The sequence below is a fragment of the Meleagris gallopavo genome, chromosome 4 (assembly GCF_000146605.3).
Source record: "Meleagris gallopavo isolate NT-WF06-2002-E0010 breed Aviagen turkey brand Nicholas breeding stock chromosome 4, Turkey_5.1, whole genome shotgun sequence".
In the NCBI taxonomy this organism is placed as follows: Eukaryota; Metazoa; Chordata; class Aves; order Galliformes; family Phasianidae; genus Meleagris; species Meleagris gallopavo.
In genome coordinates, this window is record NC_015014.2 from 44,413,603 (window position 1) to 44,426,309 (window position 12,707).

Consider the following 12,707-nt stretch of genomic DNA (forward strand, 5'->3'; position numbering starts at 1 on the left):
GAGCAAGAGAGAATATACATACATGTGCTTAGGGGTTGTATTTTTGTCCTACAGTATACTGCACTTAGTCCTAGCCATTCTCATCTAATACATGCTTACACTAAAAAAGAAACAAACAAGTTGTCTAACCTGAGACAAGATTCAGTGATTAAAGGGCAGGCTTAAGGCTCACTTACAAATTTATCATTGGCCTTAACAAAATATGCAACCTAACTGTAGCCAGATCAGTTCCTTTGTTGCTTAAAAATAAGAGAGTAACTGCTACTTCAAAAGAAATTCAGAATTAAATTTTGTATTGTAGTTCTTCACACATAGTCGTATTGCATAAAATACAAACTAGAAGGTAATCTGACTCATTTCTCAGTAAGTAAAAACAAACATGAAAATGAAATTGTTAGATGAAATTGTGTTTAATTACAGTGCTAGGTACCAGGCCACACCTGAAATCAAGTGCATCGGTGCTACGGAGCAACATATCAAATCTACACAGAGATCATTCATTCCATTTTGTTTCCAATATAGTTTGTTCCAACACAACCTTTGCTTAATCCAGATCTGCTTATCCAAAACAGAGTACAGGCTATAATTAGTTTTGTGTTATTACTTAAAAGTAACAAAAATTGTTCTTAAACATTTTGGCTTCAAGAAAAAACAGCTTGTGAATTTACTGACTATCTCCAATTACGAACTTTTTCAGTTTCCAAAGCTCTATCACCATTTATCTCAAACTCTTCCACAGATCAAGCCAAATCCATTTAAATTTCAAAATACAAAAGATATGAATTATGCTTTTATAAAAATGTAAAAAGCTAGTCAAAATTACATATTTCGATATTTAATATTTGAAGAATGGGGTATAGCAGCAGGAACTTAAATATAATAAGAACTATCAACAATAAATACAAGAAATTAGTGCAAAGTTTGCAATAGAAGGATTCTTGAGTACAATGAGAATATAAAGAGACATTCTAATTTGTACAAAAACAGTCCCAGCTCTGTATACAATCTCTTCTATAAATACAACCACATAAGATGAAATGCCTATTTGCAAATAATAGTTATTAAAAAGTGTGCTTTACTGGGTTTTTCACTCTTCTGTTGGCAGATGTAGTTTGCAGGAAACCTGTAAAGACAGATTTCCATAATTAGATATATTAACTCCTCCAGGAATAGTGTCTTAAATTTCAGTGAACAGGTGCAGCACACTTTATTCCCAAGCAAAGCATTATTAAAACTCTAGGCATTACAACAAATCCATTGCAGTTAGCAATTTGTATGTAACAATGTGGTAGATTAAATAAAAAGTTCATCACAAATATTAAAACAGCAGTTTACCTATAGCGGAGCATGAAATTGGCTGTGCATTGCTATTGCCTGTTGAAGTTTTTCTTCTTTGGCTCGTCTACAGTGGCAGAGCTGGAAAACAAGAGACAGGAGAGTCAATTCTGAAAGGAATTTTGCACAACACATACTGCAGATTCTCTTTAATGACTTAGCTACTTTATAGGCTCTTTAAGAAGGGAAAGACCTGTGAACCTCCCTTCCCAACTTAAGGCTGAACAACTATGTATAGTGATAACATTGTTCCATCCACAATCGCATACATGAAAAACATTTCCTTTATTATGAAATGCATTTATCAGGTACCTTTAAAAAAAGGTGCATTATACAGTAAGTTGCACTCATCACTATATGAGCACTGATTTTGAACCTGCAACTTATTTGGAGATAGCCATCAAAAGACTTAATTAAAGAACTTTAATAAATTCAGCATTATGTTATTCATTATAATGTCATGCTGTATCAATTTCCCAAATATAAAATTGCCTACACATCTATGTTCCCTATATCTACAGACAATACACGGAAAACTGGCACAAAAATACCTGCAAGAGCACAGGCAGAGATCTAGTGGAGGAGATCTTTTCATTCCTGCCTTAAATTTATTGCATCCAGAACGCTGATTCTATTTTAAATAGAATGAAACTTTTTGGAGCTTGCTAAAGCACCCTCTGAATTATAACACTGCTCAAAATCTGTCTTAATTTATTACCTATATTCTGTATATCTCTCAGATTAGAATGACTTGTATTTTATATACCGTTCTCTTTTCCATGAAGCTACTAAGAAAGTCATCTATTTCTGTTTTGCCTTCCAAGAAGTCTTCTGCAATAGTGTCAGATTCCTCTTCAGCTTCATGAGCAGCTACTTTAAGTCTGGCTTGCAGAGCACTTGGACTGCAACTCTAAGAAATAAAAACTTCTATTAATATTGCACTGCCCATCTAAATCCACATTTCCAAGAAGAAAAAAAGATAGATGGCTATATAAATATGAGATACGTGAATAATACAGAATCACAGAATCGCAGGGGCTAGAAAGGACCTCAGCTATCATCTAGCCCAACCCCCATGCAAAACAGGCTCTCTTGACCAGGTTGCACAGGTAAGCATCCAGGCTGGATCTTCATCACCTCCAGAGAAGGAGACTCCACAACCTCTCTGGGCAGACTGTTCCAATGCTCCATCACCCTTACCATGAAGAAGTTCTTACACATATTCATGTGGAACTTCCTGTGCTTCAATTTGTGGCCGTTTCTCCTTGTCCTATCACTGCACAATGCTGAAAGAGTCTGGTCTTGTCCCTTTGCCTCCCACACCTAAAGACATTGATCAGATCCCCTCTCAGTCTCCTTTTCTCAAGGCTGAACAGACCCAGGTCACTCAGTCCTCATAAGAGAGGTGCTCCAGGTCCTTTATCATCTTTGTGGCCACATGTTTTACTACAAGAAAGTCTAAGTGACCAAATGAATCTCTAAGAAACAGCACTGCGTGGAATTCAATGCCAGAAGCCAGTTCAACAGCATGTGCAACACATTGCACAAAGTAAGCATATGCAGTGAAGCACAGAATTTAAGTTTCTACAGCAATTGTTTTAATCATTTCAATCAGGTACAGCTTTACAAGTTTGCTATGTCAAATGGGCACAATTAACTAAACGCTTCTTTGTAAGTAATTTTACTCTTAAAACTCCATGCCACAGTACTTAAGAGCAGCTCTAAAGGCTCATCATATGCCCTTCCAACTTTGTTTCTACAGTACTGTAAGAAAAAACAGCAGTGCAATTTTAACACTATTTTGCTCTCAAACTGGTTGGAACTTCATACTACTTTATTTCATCTTTAATGTGAATCTTGTTATTGCACATAAAATTAGAATCTAATCAGAATATTCTGTTTGGATAAAGATACAAATCAAATCTTAAGTTTAGTGAAGCATTCTTAAGATAAAGAGATTATACCTCACTAAGTTCATGCTGTCTTTGCATCTTTTTTTCAAAGGCTGCTTTCATCTGTGTGAGTTGCTCATACTGAAAGAAAGAAGAAAGAATGTTTTCCCACTGAAAAAGCAAAATATCGCAACTAATTTCTTAAAAAGATTTTACTATTCACTTACTTTATCCAACACTGTCTGTCTTTTTGCCTCTAGACTGGGCTCCAGCAACAAATTTTTTTCTGTAAAATAAAGTTCCTATTATTATTATTATTTTAAAGGATTCGGTGCTCAGAATGGAGCTACAAATATTATTTTTTTTTTGACATCTTACTTGCCAGCTCTTCAATGCTTTTCACTAACTCATCTCTATCAGTAATGATTTGCTTCAGTTGTGGTAGATTCACAAATTGTTCCAGTAACACCTCCTCCTTCTCATTCATACTGGTCAGCTCTGATATACTACATTCAAACAGAAAGAAAACATACCTGAAGTTAAAAATAAGCATTACACAAAGAGTCTTTCATTTCTGTCAAAAGACAAAAGTTTGAGGAATTCACTGGGAACTTCACAGATACAGTATTCTCAGCCACAGCTTTTTACCCTTTTTTCCTGGATTGCGAGCTCTATTATGTAGCAGTGTGCTTCAAAACCTCTACATTAAGATGCATTTTAAGCTTTACTTCAAAGCAGTTTTAATGCTACTGTGGTGGACTGACCTTGGCTGAACTGGCACCTGGCAGCCAACTGCCCCTCACTCTGTTCCTTAGTAGAATGTAGGAAAAAAATAAGATGGAAAAGTGCATGGCTTGAGACAGATACAGGGAGACTACCTACTGATTTCTGTCACAGGCCAAACACATTCAACATGAAAAAAATATTTTAATCTAATGCCAGCTGAGTTAGTTGCTGAGAACAAAGATAAAAACTTGCTCCTAGGCTCAATTCCACTCTTTTATTCCCAACTCCCCCCGCCACCCCCCTCCCCCACTACCGCAAGGGAAATTTGGGTTGTAGTCAGACCTTAACACTATGCTCTGCAGCTCCCTCCTCAACTTTTCCCTCTGCTCCAGTGTATGTCCTCTCCATGGGCTGCAGCTCATGGCAGGAGAGCCTCCTAATGTGGGGTCTCTGCAGCAGCAGTCTCTTTCAGGGCATATCTACCTGCTCCAGCATAGAGTCCTCCATGGACTGCTTTGACTTGCTTTTTGGTTCTCTGCAGGTAAATATTTGCTCCATGGTCCTTCCTGCACTCCTTCTTTTCTTGACCTTTCTGTTCTCAGGACTCACACTTTCCCAACCTATTCCTACCCCTCACTCTTTGCTGCTTTTACAGCTCTTCATTGCTTTAACAACTCTTCGCTTTTTCTTAAAGATGTTTTCAAAGAGCTGCCATCAGCTCTGCTGATCAGCTCAGCTGTCCTGAAGGAGCATAGCTGCTCTGTCTGGCACAGTGGCAGAACCTGACCCATTCTCACAGAGAACCCCAGTGCAGCACCCATCTACCAAAGCCTTGCCACCTCTACCCAATAAAGCTACTTGGTGTAACTGCATTACCGTTCATGACTTTTAAATACATTTATATTGCTGAGAAATCCTAACTAAACCCTCTCATACCCTGTATAAACTTTATGTTACATATTAAGGATGCTGCTACAAGATATAACTAACTTAGCTAAATTTAACACAAGCTCTTCAGAAGCTGTCCAAGGAAACTAACAAACAAACAGAAGTTTTCATTGCCAAGGCCTTTTCCTTTTTGATAGGACACTGACAATAACATTGATAATAACCTATGATGACAGCATAAAGAAGCAAGGCCAGAAAATGAATAAATTGACTTCCTAAAACTTCCAGAATTTGTAATTAGTTAGTATTGTATCCAATCCCAGATAACCGATTCAGAAGACTGTCTCACTACAGCTGAGGGAGCTGCTGGGAAGAATAATTGACACAATTTTTGAAACATGATAAAATATATTTTGATGAAAATATTTGCATAACAAGTACATGAATTACTTATATAAGGAGGTGATTCGCCCTGGGACAGTTGGCAACTAACCACTTGGATTTACCTAATCTAACCCTGCTGCATACAGTGAGCTGCTCACAAAGTAGTCCACTGTTTACCTTTTGCTACAGCCCAATCACTTAAGAGAACGTCATTTCTGAACTAGTTTCAAGTCCATTTCCCTGTCCCTTTTCTATCTAGAAATTTCCACCTACTGTTTTAGCAGCAATTAAGTCACTAGTGAACCCCTGAAGACACCAGAATATTGATAGTTAGGAAAGCAGAAGTAAATGCTCTTTTTTCTGGTGTTGAAGTATTGTTCCTGTTCAGAAAACCTTAAAATAGAAGCCCGTCTGAACACAAGGCTGGCTCACTTTCTTACTGTACAATTTTGGTAACTGGTTGTTGTCCTATTTATCATTACTACAAAGACATTTCTGTGATATATGCAGAATTATGACCAAAATCACACACAGCATAATTGCCTTTCAACGACTATGGAAAAATTATTTACCTCAGTTCCAAAAGTTCTGGAAAGGTATCAGGAACATCAGGCATCTTGTATGTAAATCCGTTCTGGCCGACCTAAATGGAAGTTAAGAAATGATTAGCAGATTTTTGAAGAGTGATTTGTTGGTAGATAACCTGATTAATCCAAAAATGGAGGTGAATGTTCACCAGGAACAAGTAAAATAGGAAAAGTAATAAGCAACTGTAATGCTGTCTCCAAACAAAGAAAGTCTCAACTCAATCATCACACAAAATACAAAGGAATGTCTGAGGTGGCATGTCAAAAAAAGGTCAATTTTGGAGGGAAAAAAAAACCACTGCATTTTGCTAAGTCATTAATTTCGTAAGAGTCAAATGACTGAGGAAACAGACAAGAGGAGTATAGCTCGGGGAACTGAAAACAGAGAAAAGAAACTAACATTCTGATTTCCTGCATGTCCTTCCCTCCTACCCCTCATAAAAAGTTTACAGAGGAGGAAAAAACAAATAAATAAATAAAAATATGTCTTCAGAGGTAGAAATTTTAATTTCTACAAAACTGGAACTGTGGTTTCCAAGATGAGAGAAGCTTTTGCTTCTAAAGATAGAGTTTTATTCTCGTGATGAGTAGAAGACAACATTTGGCTATGAAGTTCCTTTTTGGAAGGCACTCACAAAAATTCCTCCAGATTGCAGGAGTTTGAGGAGTGTGCAAGTTCAGACATTCAGATCCACAAAGAGATGCTATTTGAAGCAGAAAAATGAGAAACTCTTCATGTTCTACACACGAAGGCTTGACACTGCACACTTTTCTCACCAGACAGCCTTTGGGCAGGAAATCCTGTATAGAAAAGCACCTCATTTTTTGTATCTAGATTAACAGTCACAGCTGCTGGGGAGAGTGCACCTCAAAAACCATATTAGCATAATTCTAGGTCACTGAAACTCAAAAACATGTTTGGCTTCAAGTTTTTTCTAACAAACCTTAATCACAACCAGAATTACAGTTTCATTTGCCAAGCACCAACAAAACAATTATTTGAGTTTTATTCAATGCCACGTGTGCCTTTCAGTAGATTTGCACCCAATGTCTGATGGCTTAAGCAGTAAATCTCAATACACAGACCTGAAGCACTATTTCTGATGTTGGAACAGGTAGTGGCAGATCAGCAATCAAGCCATAAGAGGGAGCAGCAGGCTTTTCTGTAGTGTAGCTTGAAGAAACTGATTCAGAAGCAGGCACAGGTGCCAGTGTTCTATTTGTTTCTTGAGGCGGGTATGGAGGAAGAAATGGAAACCCCTGAGGAGCATATGGAGGCATTCCAGCTGGTTTGCTGTAAAGGCTAAAACCAACACAACCAGTCAGCAACCAGCTACTTAGAACACTTTTCTTATCACTGATATTATAATTGCTAGATCACAGACAAGACACACCATTGAATTTTCAAGACCATAAACTTGGCATTTTCTGCTCATATTTACTTCTAACATAAAAAGGATATAGTTGTGCAACAAACATACAACTTTATTGAGCTATTTACTTGTAGAGCAGAAAAAAAAAAAATCACACACTCTTAATTCTAACAAAACTTCTCAAACACTTCTTAAAACATAAATTTAAATTATATACATCTTAAAATCCTGAGAAATGCATGTGTCATTCGTTAGTTCTTGTTTACAATGGAGCATTTAACAGCTCTGACAACACATTCGTAACTACTTTCCAATAACATTATTTCTTTTAAATTCAGAGCTGCAGCTTCATCTAATCCAAATATCACTGTCAGACATAAAAAGCACTGTTGTACAGACAAGGCTGTCTCAGGCTCTGCATATTTAGTATATTATTTAAAACTGTACAGTTACACATGCGCAATGGAAAACAACTTCCAAGCCTGGAACATTATGAAAAATACAAAGAAACAACACTCAGATGATGATGTAAAGCAAATTCAAGATTTTATCTATTGTAAATATTAGTGCATTTTCAAGAAAAGAGAAGCACAAAGTTGCATGAGCATATAAATCCAATCAAGTCTACCATTTCTTCGCAAAATACTTTATGTCATCAAGCATACACATCAGTTTGTGTAGATGCAGCAAATATGTGTCTCCCAGTAAATTTACCACAATATTCCCGCCGTCCTAATATTTGGTTTCATCTTTTTTAAACTAACTTAGTTATACACTATTACATATCAGCATCTTTATAGACACTTACTATGGAAATGATGTTGAACTAGGAGCCAGGACTGGTGGATTTTTCCAAAACTCATCCAGTAAACTTTGAATAATTTTTCCAAGATCCGAGTGCATTGTAAACTAGTATTAAAGAAAAAATAATTACTAAAGCTAGATACAGAAGAAAAATTATTCCTGATATCTAACAGTTAAAAAATATGATGAATATGAACATTTACTATGTCCACATGGCAGTTCTGAAAGCCACTTCAGAAACGTGTTGCCTATTCTAAATTGTTTATGCACAACCTCCAAATGTTTTAAATAGCAAAGCCATTCAGAACAGAAACTAAAAGTCGAAAGACTTTTTTGCATACTCCATTGTCAACAGAGAATCAATTAAGTACAAAATTTCTGATGAACAATGAAAACTTAATTAACGAGCCCACAAGATTTACATAAGAGATCAAACGCATAATAAGTTGCATCATTCAGGAAATGTCACTCTAAACAAGCAAACAAACCTGGACCCCTCCCCCAACAACACTGCTGTTGGTGGGGGGGAAAAAGGAAAACCAAAAAAGAACAGCATATGAAAGTCCTGCTTTTTAGGGCAAAACTTTGATATTCTTCTAAGAGGATTAGGGTTGAAAAAAGTAGGTAACAGAACAGTCTAAAAACATCTTTCTTACTAATTTGTGATTCACTATAGAGAAACATGAACCATGCTATCAGCACTAACGAGAAGAGACAGGAACTTTCTAAGCTATCTTAATTTTAACTCTGTGGAATACTCAAATTCATTAATAGCAGTAAGAAGAGAATTAACAGCAGGATACATATACATATGAACAGTACTGAATCTCTGTTTTCAAACCAAAAACATTTGAGAAGGATTAGGATCAGCATTAGTCTTTTTAAAAAAACTAAACCAACAGAAGTACTGTCAATAATCTACCACAGTGTACTAGAATTGCTATTAATATATGTGGAAATACAAACTATACATACATTGTTTATTAATGGACCAGTCACATATACTCCCTGCTTGTCCATTAGATGATGTCTCACAGGTGGGAAAACACTGATGACTGGTTTTTCCTGAGGAAACTGAGGTGGAAGCAAGCTGTAAATACAAGAATAATTGTTACTACACCCCATAAAGTGTGCTTCAAGAAGGCTTCTTATGCAAAGAAGAAGCACGGTAATTCACATAACCATACTCTTCTATGAAAACCGTTACAGAGATTCACCATGAAGTACACGAGAAGATTATTCAGTTACAAAATCAGAAGTCAGTAATGAAACTTCACAGAGATTAGAATACTACATTTTCATGGAACAGGAAAGCATTTACTGACAAGAACAGTAGGAACAGTGATGCAATTATGTCCACCGACAAAGAAAAAGCTATCATGTGTTGAGAATACTTTCATACAAATTGCATTACTCTAAAGGCAATGCAGCATAACTTTGCAGGTAAGTCAGTAAAACTGTGGGGCTGAGTAATTAAAAAAACTTGAGAATTGAATGTTATCAACATTTACCAAAGCAGAAGCACCCCCTCACCACAAACAAATTCACAGGGTATATTACAACAAACCACTTTCAAAGTATGATCCAGAAGCTTCACTGTGGTAAAAGTTGATACCAGGAGTTAACATTGGATCAGTCAGTTACCATTTGTTTTCACTTGTCAGGGACTCAAAGACTCAGAAATCCTCAGAGTTTTCCACTGCTCACCTTCAGCTAAAATTATGCAGATATCCTAGGAACTGAGCATGGCAAAATATAATTACGCTTTGACCTGAGCATCTGCATCGTGGACAGAGCTAGTTTCAGTCAGATTACCAAGACTACTAAGGCAAATTGGGGCAATAGTTCCTCAATTAGTTATGAAGTAGACATACTTATGTTCCATTACAACTTTTGATGAGAAAATTATAATTTTTAAGACATGCATTTAGAGATATCCCACCTTACTTACATGTTAATATTAATTGTCAAGTTGTTTACAGTGAATGGCAGTCGATATTCCACATCTTTCTGAATTTCTGCAATGCTGTCAAAAAAGAAATTTTTAGTATCCAATTGATGTTCAGTATGACAGCCTTGGTACCTATGCTCTAAAAACGGGCAAAACCTCAGACATTTTCTATTTAGTTTGAAAGCTTTTTAAGAATAAAACTGAAAACACTGGAATAAGCCAATATGCTTCAGAATACTATAATGAAATAATGAAGACTAAGGAAAAAACTTCAAACCTCAGCATTATCAGAAACAGTACTAAAACAGGCAGAACAATGGCGATCTGTCAACACTCCCAACTTATTTTACATCCCATGCACAACAAGGTATTGCTACCTTGCCTACAAACCAGCGTATAAAGCACAAATAACACTTTCTTAATACACTAATAAATTATTTAATAGGTATATTTCTGTCTGCATACACCAAGTCTTGTGCACTTACAGTGATATTTTCAAGAACTTTTACCTGGAGAAAAGCTACTTGCCAAAAATTGAAGGCCCTCATCCACAGATAATCAAGAGACAGACTCCTTGAAACCAAGTGAAAAATCTTCTCACAAAAACTTATGAAACTGAATTCAAATGTGCTCCTTCTGAGAAAAATCTTTAAAATCAGCTACATTAGTAGAAAGGTGATTTCAACATTCAAAGCACTCTATGATTTTATGCATAGCAAAAGTGTTTTGAAAAGGTGGCATCCCAAAGAATGCAAAGGAGAAGGAGATTTTGCTCGGATGCATAATTACCTGACAACATAAACATACCTAGGCTGAGATCTCGCTTTAAAGAAAGGGCAGAAAATCAGCCTCATCTTATAATCCCTCAGTCAAAATAAAGCTTTCAAGCAGACCAGTTCCTCTGCCACATATGTTTCCTGCCTTCAAATGGTTACTAATATACTCCTCTGCCATAAGCTCCCTGTAAGCAGAGGGAACACAGCTAGGATTGGTAATAATGATAGCTAGGTGCTCCTTAAAAGCTTCTTTGCACCCAATTTCAGGAATACCCCTACTTTCTCTGCCAGATATTGTACAATTACTTCCTTCCGTCCTCCCCCCAAAAAACCCAACCATCATTATCTGCAAATCTATGTTATTACAGTGGTAGGCATGTTTCCTATCTATTCAAAGCATCATTTGCACACGTAATTCACAACTCTGGCTTTCAGAGCTTCAGGAATAAAGAGAATAAACTACAAATCCAGCTACGCATCACATGTTCCCCAGCCTGACTTCATTCCTCTCCCAAGAAACTCAGTATCCACTCTCTCTCTGTGGTAACTCATGCCTTTTGGGGAAACCATCACACATCAGCTGCAAACAAACAAGAGTTGAAGGTTCTCCTCTGGTACACCATGCACAAGAATCACCATTCTTCTTTCTTAACTGAAGGATTCTCACTGTAATCTCTCACACATTCCTACCCTTAAGACACTGGTATGTCAGCACCTTAAGAGCCAGACACAAGATTGTTTTGAGACAGGTATATAAATGTGCTCCCCTCACTTGCACAGCCTATAGGAACTGGGGAAGGAGAGAAGAAGTGGGAGACAAACAAAAAAAACGAATTACCTCATTGAGCTGAAACCTTCTTCAAGCAAACTCTTCAACCAATAAAGTGAATCATCTCTTTCCCAAGTGGAAATGGGTGCACAGGAAAAACTACACATTCTTAATTTTGGCGAACACAGCAAATATAAGAAAACTTTTTTTTTTTTTTTTTTAAATAACAGTAACTTTAGGTGAACTTCTCTGTACTACAACAAAAAGAGCAGGAATATAGTGCTCAGTAAGGTTGACCCAACAAAATCATCTAGTTCAGTAAGGTGCTGCATACCCAAGAGAAAACTTCTTAGAGGAGTGAGCCACTTTTCCAAAATATTTGTGAAACTGGCTCTGAACACATTCAAGTTCAAGCAAACAACAGCAATAAGCAAAATTTTCATACTTGTGCTTCCTATGTGCTAACTCACAGTAGGAGCTGTCTGCACCTAGTAAGTCTGCAACCACAACCAGTTGCTCTTTCACCCTTGGTGTCAGCAGAACACAACACAAAACATTCTCTTTCCTTCTTACAAATTGTTTTTGGAGATTGCTATCAAACCATTTCAGTGGGACTGGCTTCCTCAGAAGCTCAATGACCGCTTACATGCTCACTGAAAATATACTGGAGAGTTCTGAAGTGTGGATATCTTTGTAAAAGGAGACGAGCACAGTTAGCAGATCAAGAATGCGTGAAACTGATTAGCAGTTCTGCCATCAGAAATTTCTCAGAATGAAGAAAGGTCTATTGCTGTAAAATTGTGGCTGTTGCACAGGAAAAAACCCTGCCTACATCTGCAGCGAGCATCCAGGGAAAGCAAGCCTCTCGTACAGTCCGTTCTCAACGAAGAAAAGCTGTGCCTCAGCAGAACAGCTCCCAGGGCCAGCAGGGCTGCCGTGCTGCTGCTGCTCGAGTGACAGAACCTTTACACCGGATGTTTCACCCTTCGCTTTCAACAAGCACGCTCCTCTAACCCCTTCCCGGGAAGCTCCCCCCGCCTCCCGGCCGCGTCCCGCAGAGCCGCTCCGTTCTCCCGCCCCGGGCAGGCCGAGGGCCGGCAGGACCCGTCAGGGCTTCACACAGACGGGTCCGATCTCGGCCCGATCCCGGCCCGGGGTCGGCAGGAGGGCCCTCCGGGCGCGAAGTCACGCCCAGGCCCAGACGGAGCGCCCGACCCGGCCG

At 37.9% G+C, this 12,707-nt stretch overlaps 1 protein-coding gene across 1 annotated transcript; it reads right to left on the minus strand.

Annotated features, from left to right (window-relative positions):
• Positions 1-276: 276 nt before the first annotated feature.
• VPS37A (VPS37A subunit of ESCRT-I) lies at positions 277-10,095 on the minus strand. The gene is made up of 11 exons (XM_031553136.1): positions 9,941-10,095; positions 8,965-9,079; positions 7,994-8,094; positions 6,899-7,115; positions 5,798-5,868; positions 3,606-3,733; positions 3,455-3,513; positions 3,300-3,368; positions 2,102-2,245; positions 1,336-1,416; positions 277-1,123 (listed from the first exon to the last, which is right to left on the minus strand). The coding sequence occupies exons 2-10, from the start codon at positions 9,007-9,009 to the stop codon at positions 1,336-1,338; spliced, it is 915 nt and encodes a 304-aa protein (XP_031408996.1). The 5' UTR covers positions 9,010-9,079; positions 9,941-10,095; the 3' UTR covers positions 277-1,123.
• Between the last annotated feature and the right edge of the window lie 2,612 nt (positions 10,096-12,707).

Bases quoted from the DNA above. Each gene is read 5' to 3' on its own strand.
- VPS37A (XM_031553136.1), bottom strand. From the start codon at position 9,009: ATGGACAAGCAGGGAGTATATGTGACTGGTCCATTAATAAACAAT. The intron at 8,095-8,964 runs GTATGTATAGTT...CTTTAATACTAG, and splicing joins CTGGTCCATTAATAAACAAT to TTTACAATGCACTCGGATCT. The intron at 2,246-3,299 runs GTATAATCTCTT...TTTATTTCTTAG, and splicing joins GACAGCATGAACTTAGTGAG to AGTTGCAGTCCAAGTGCTCT.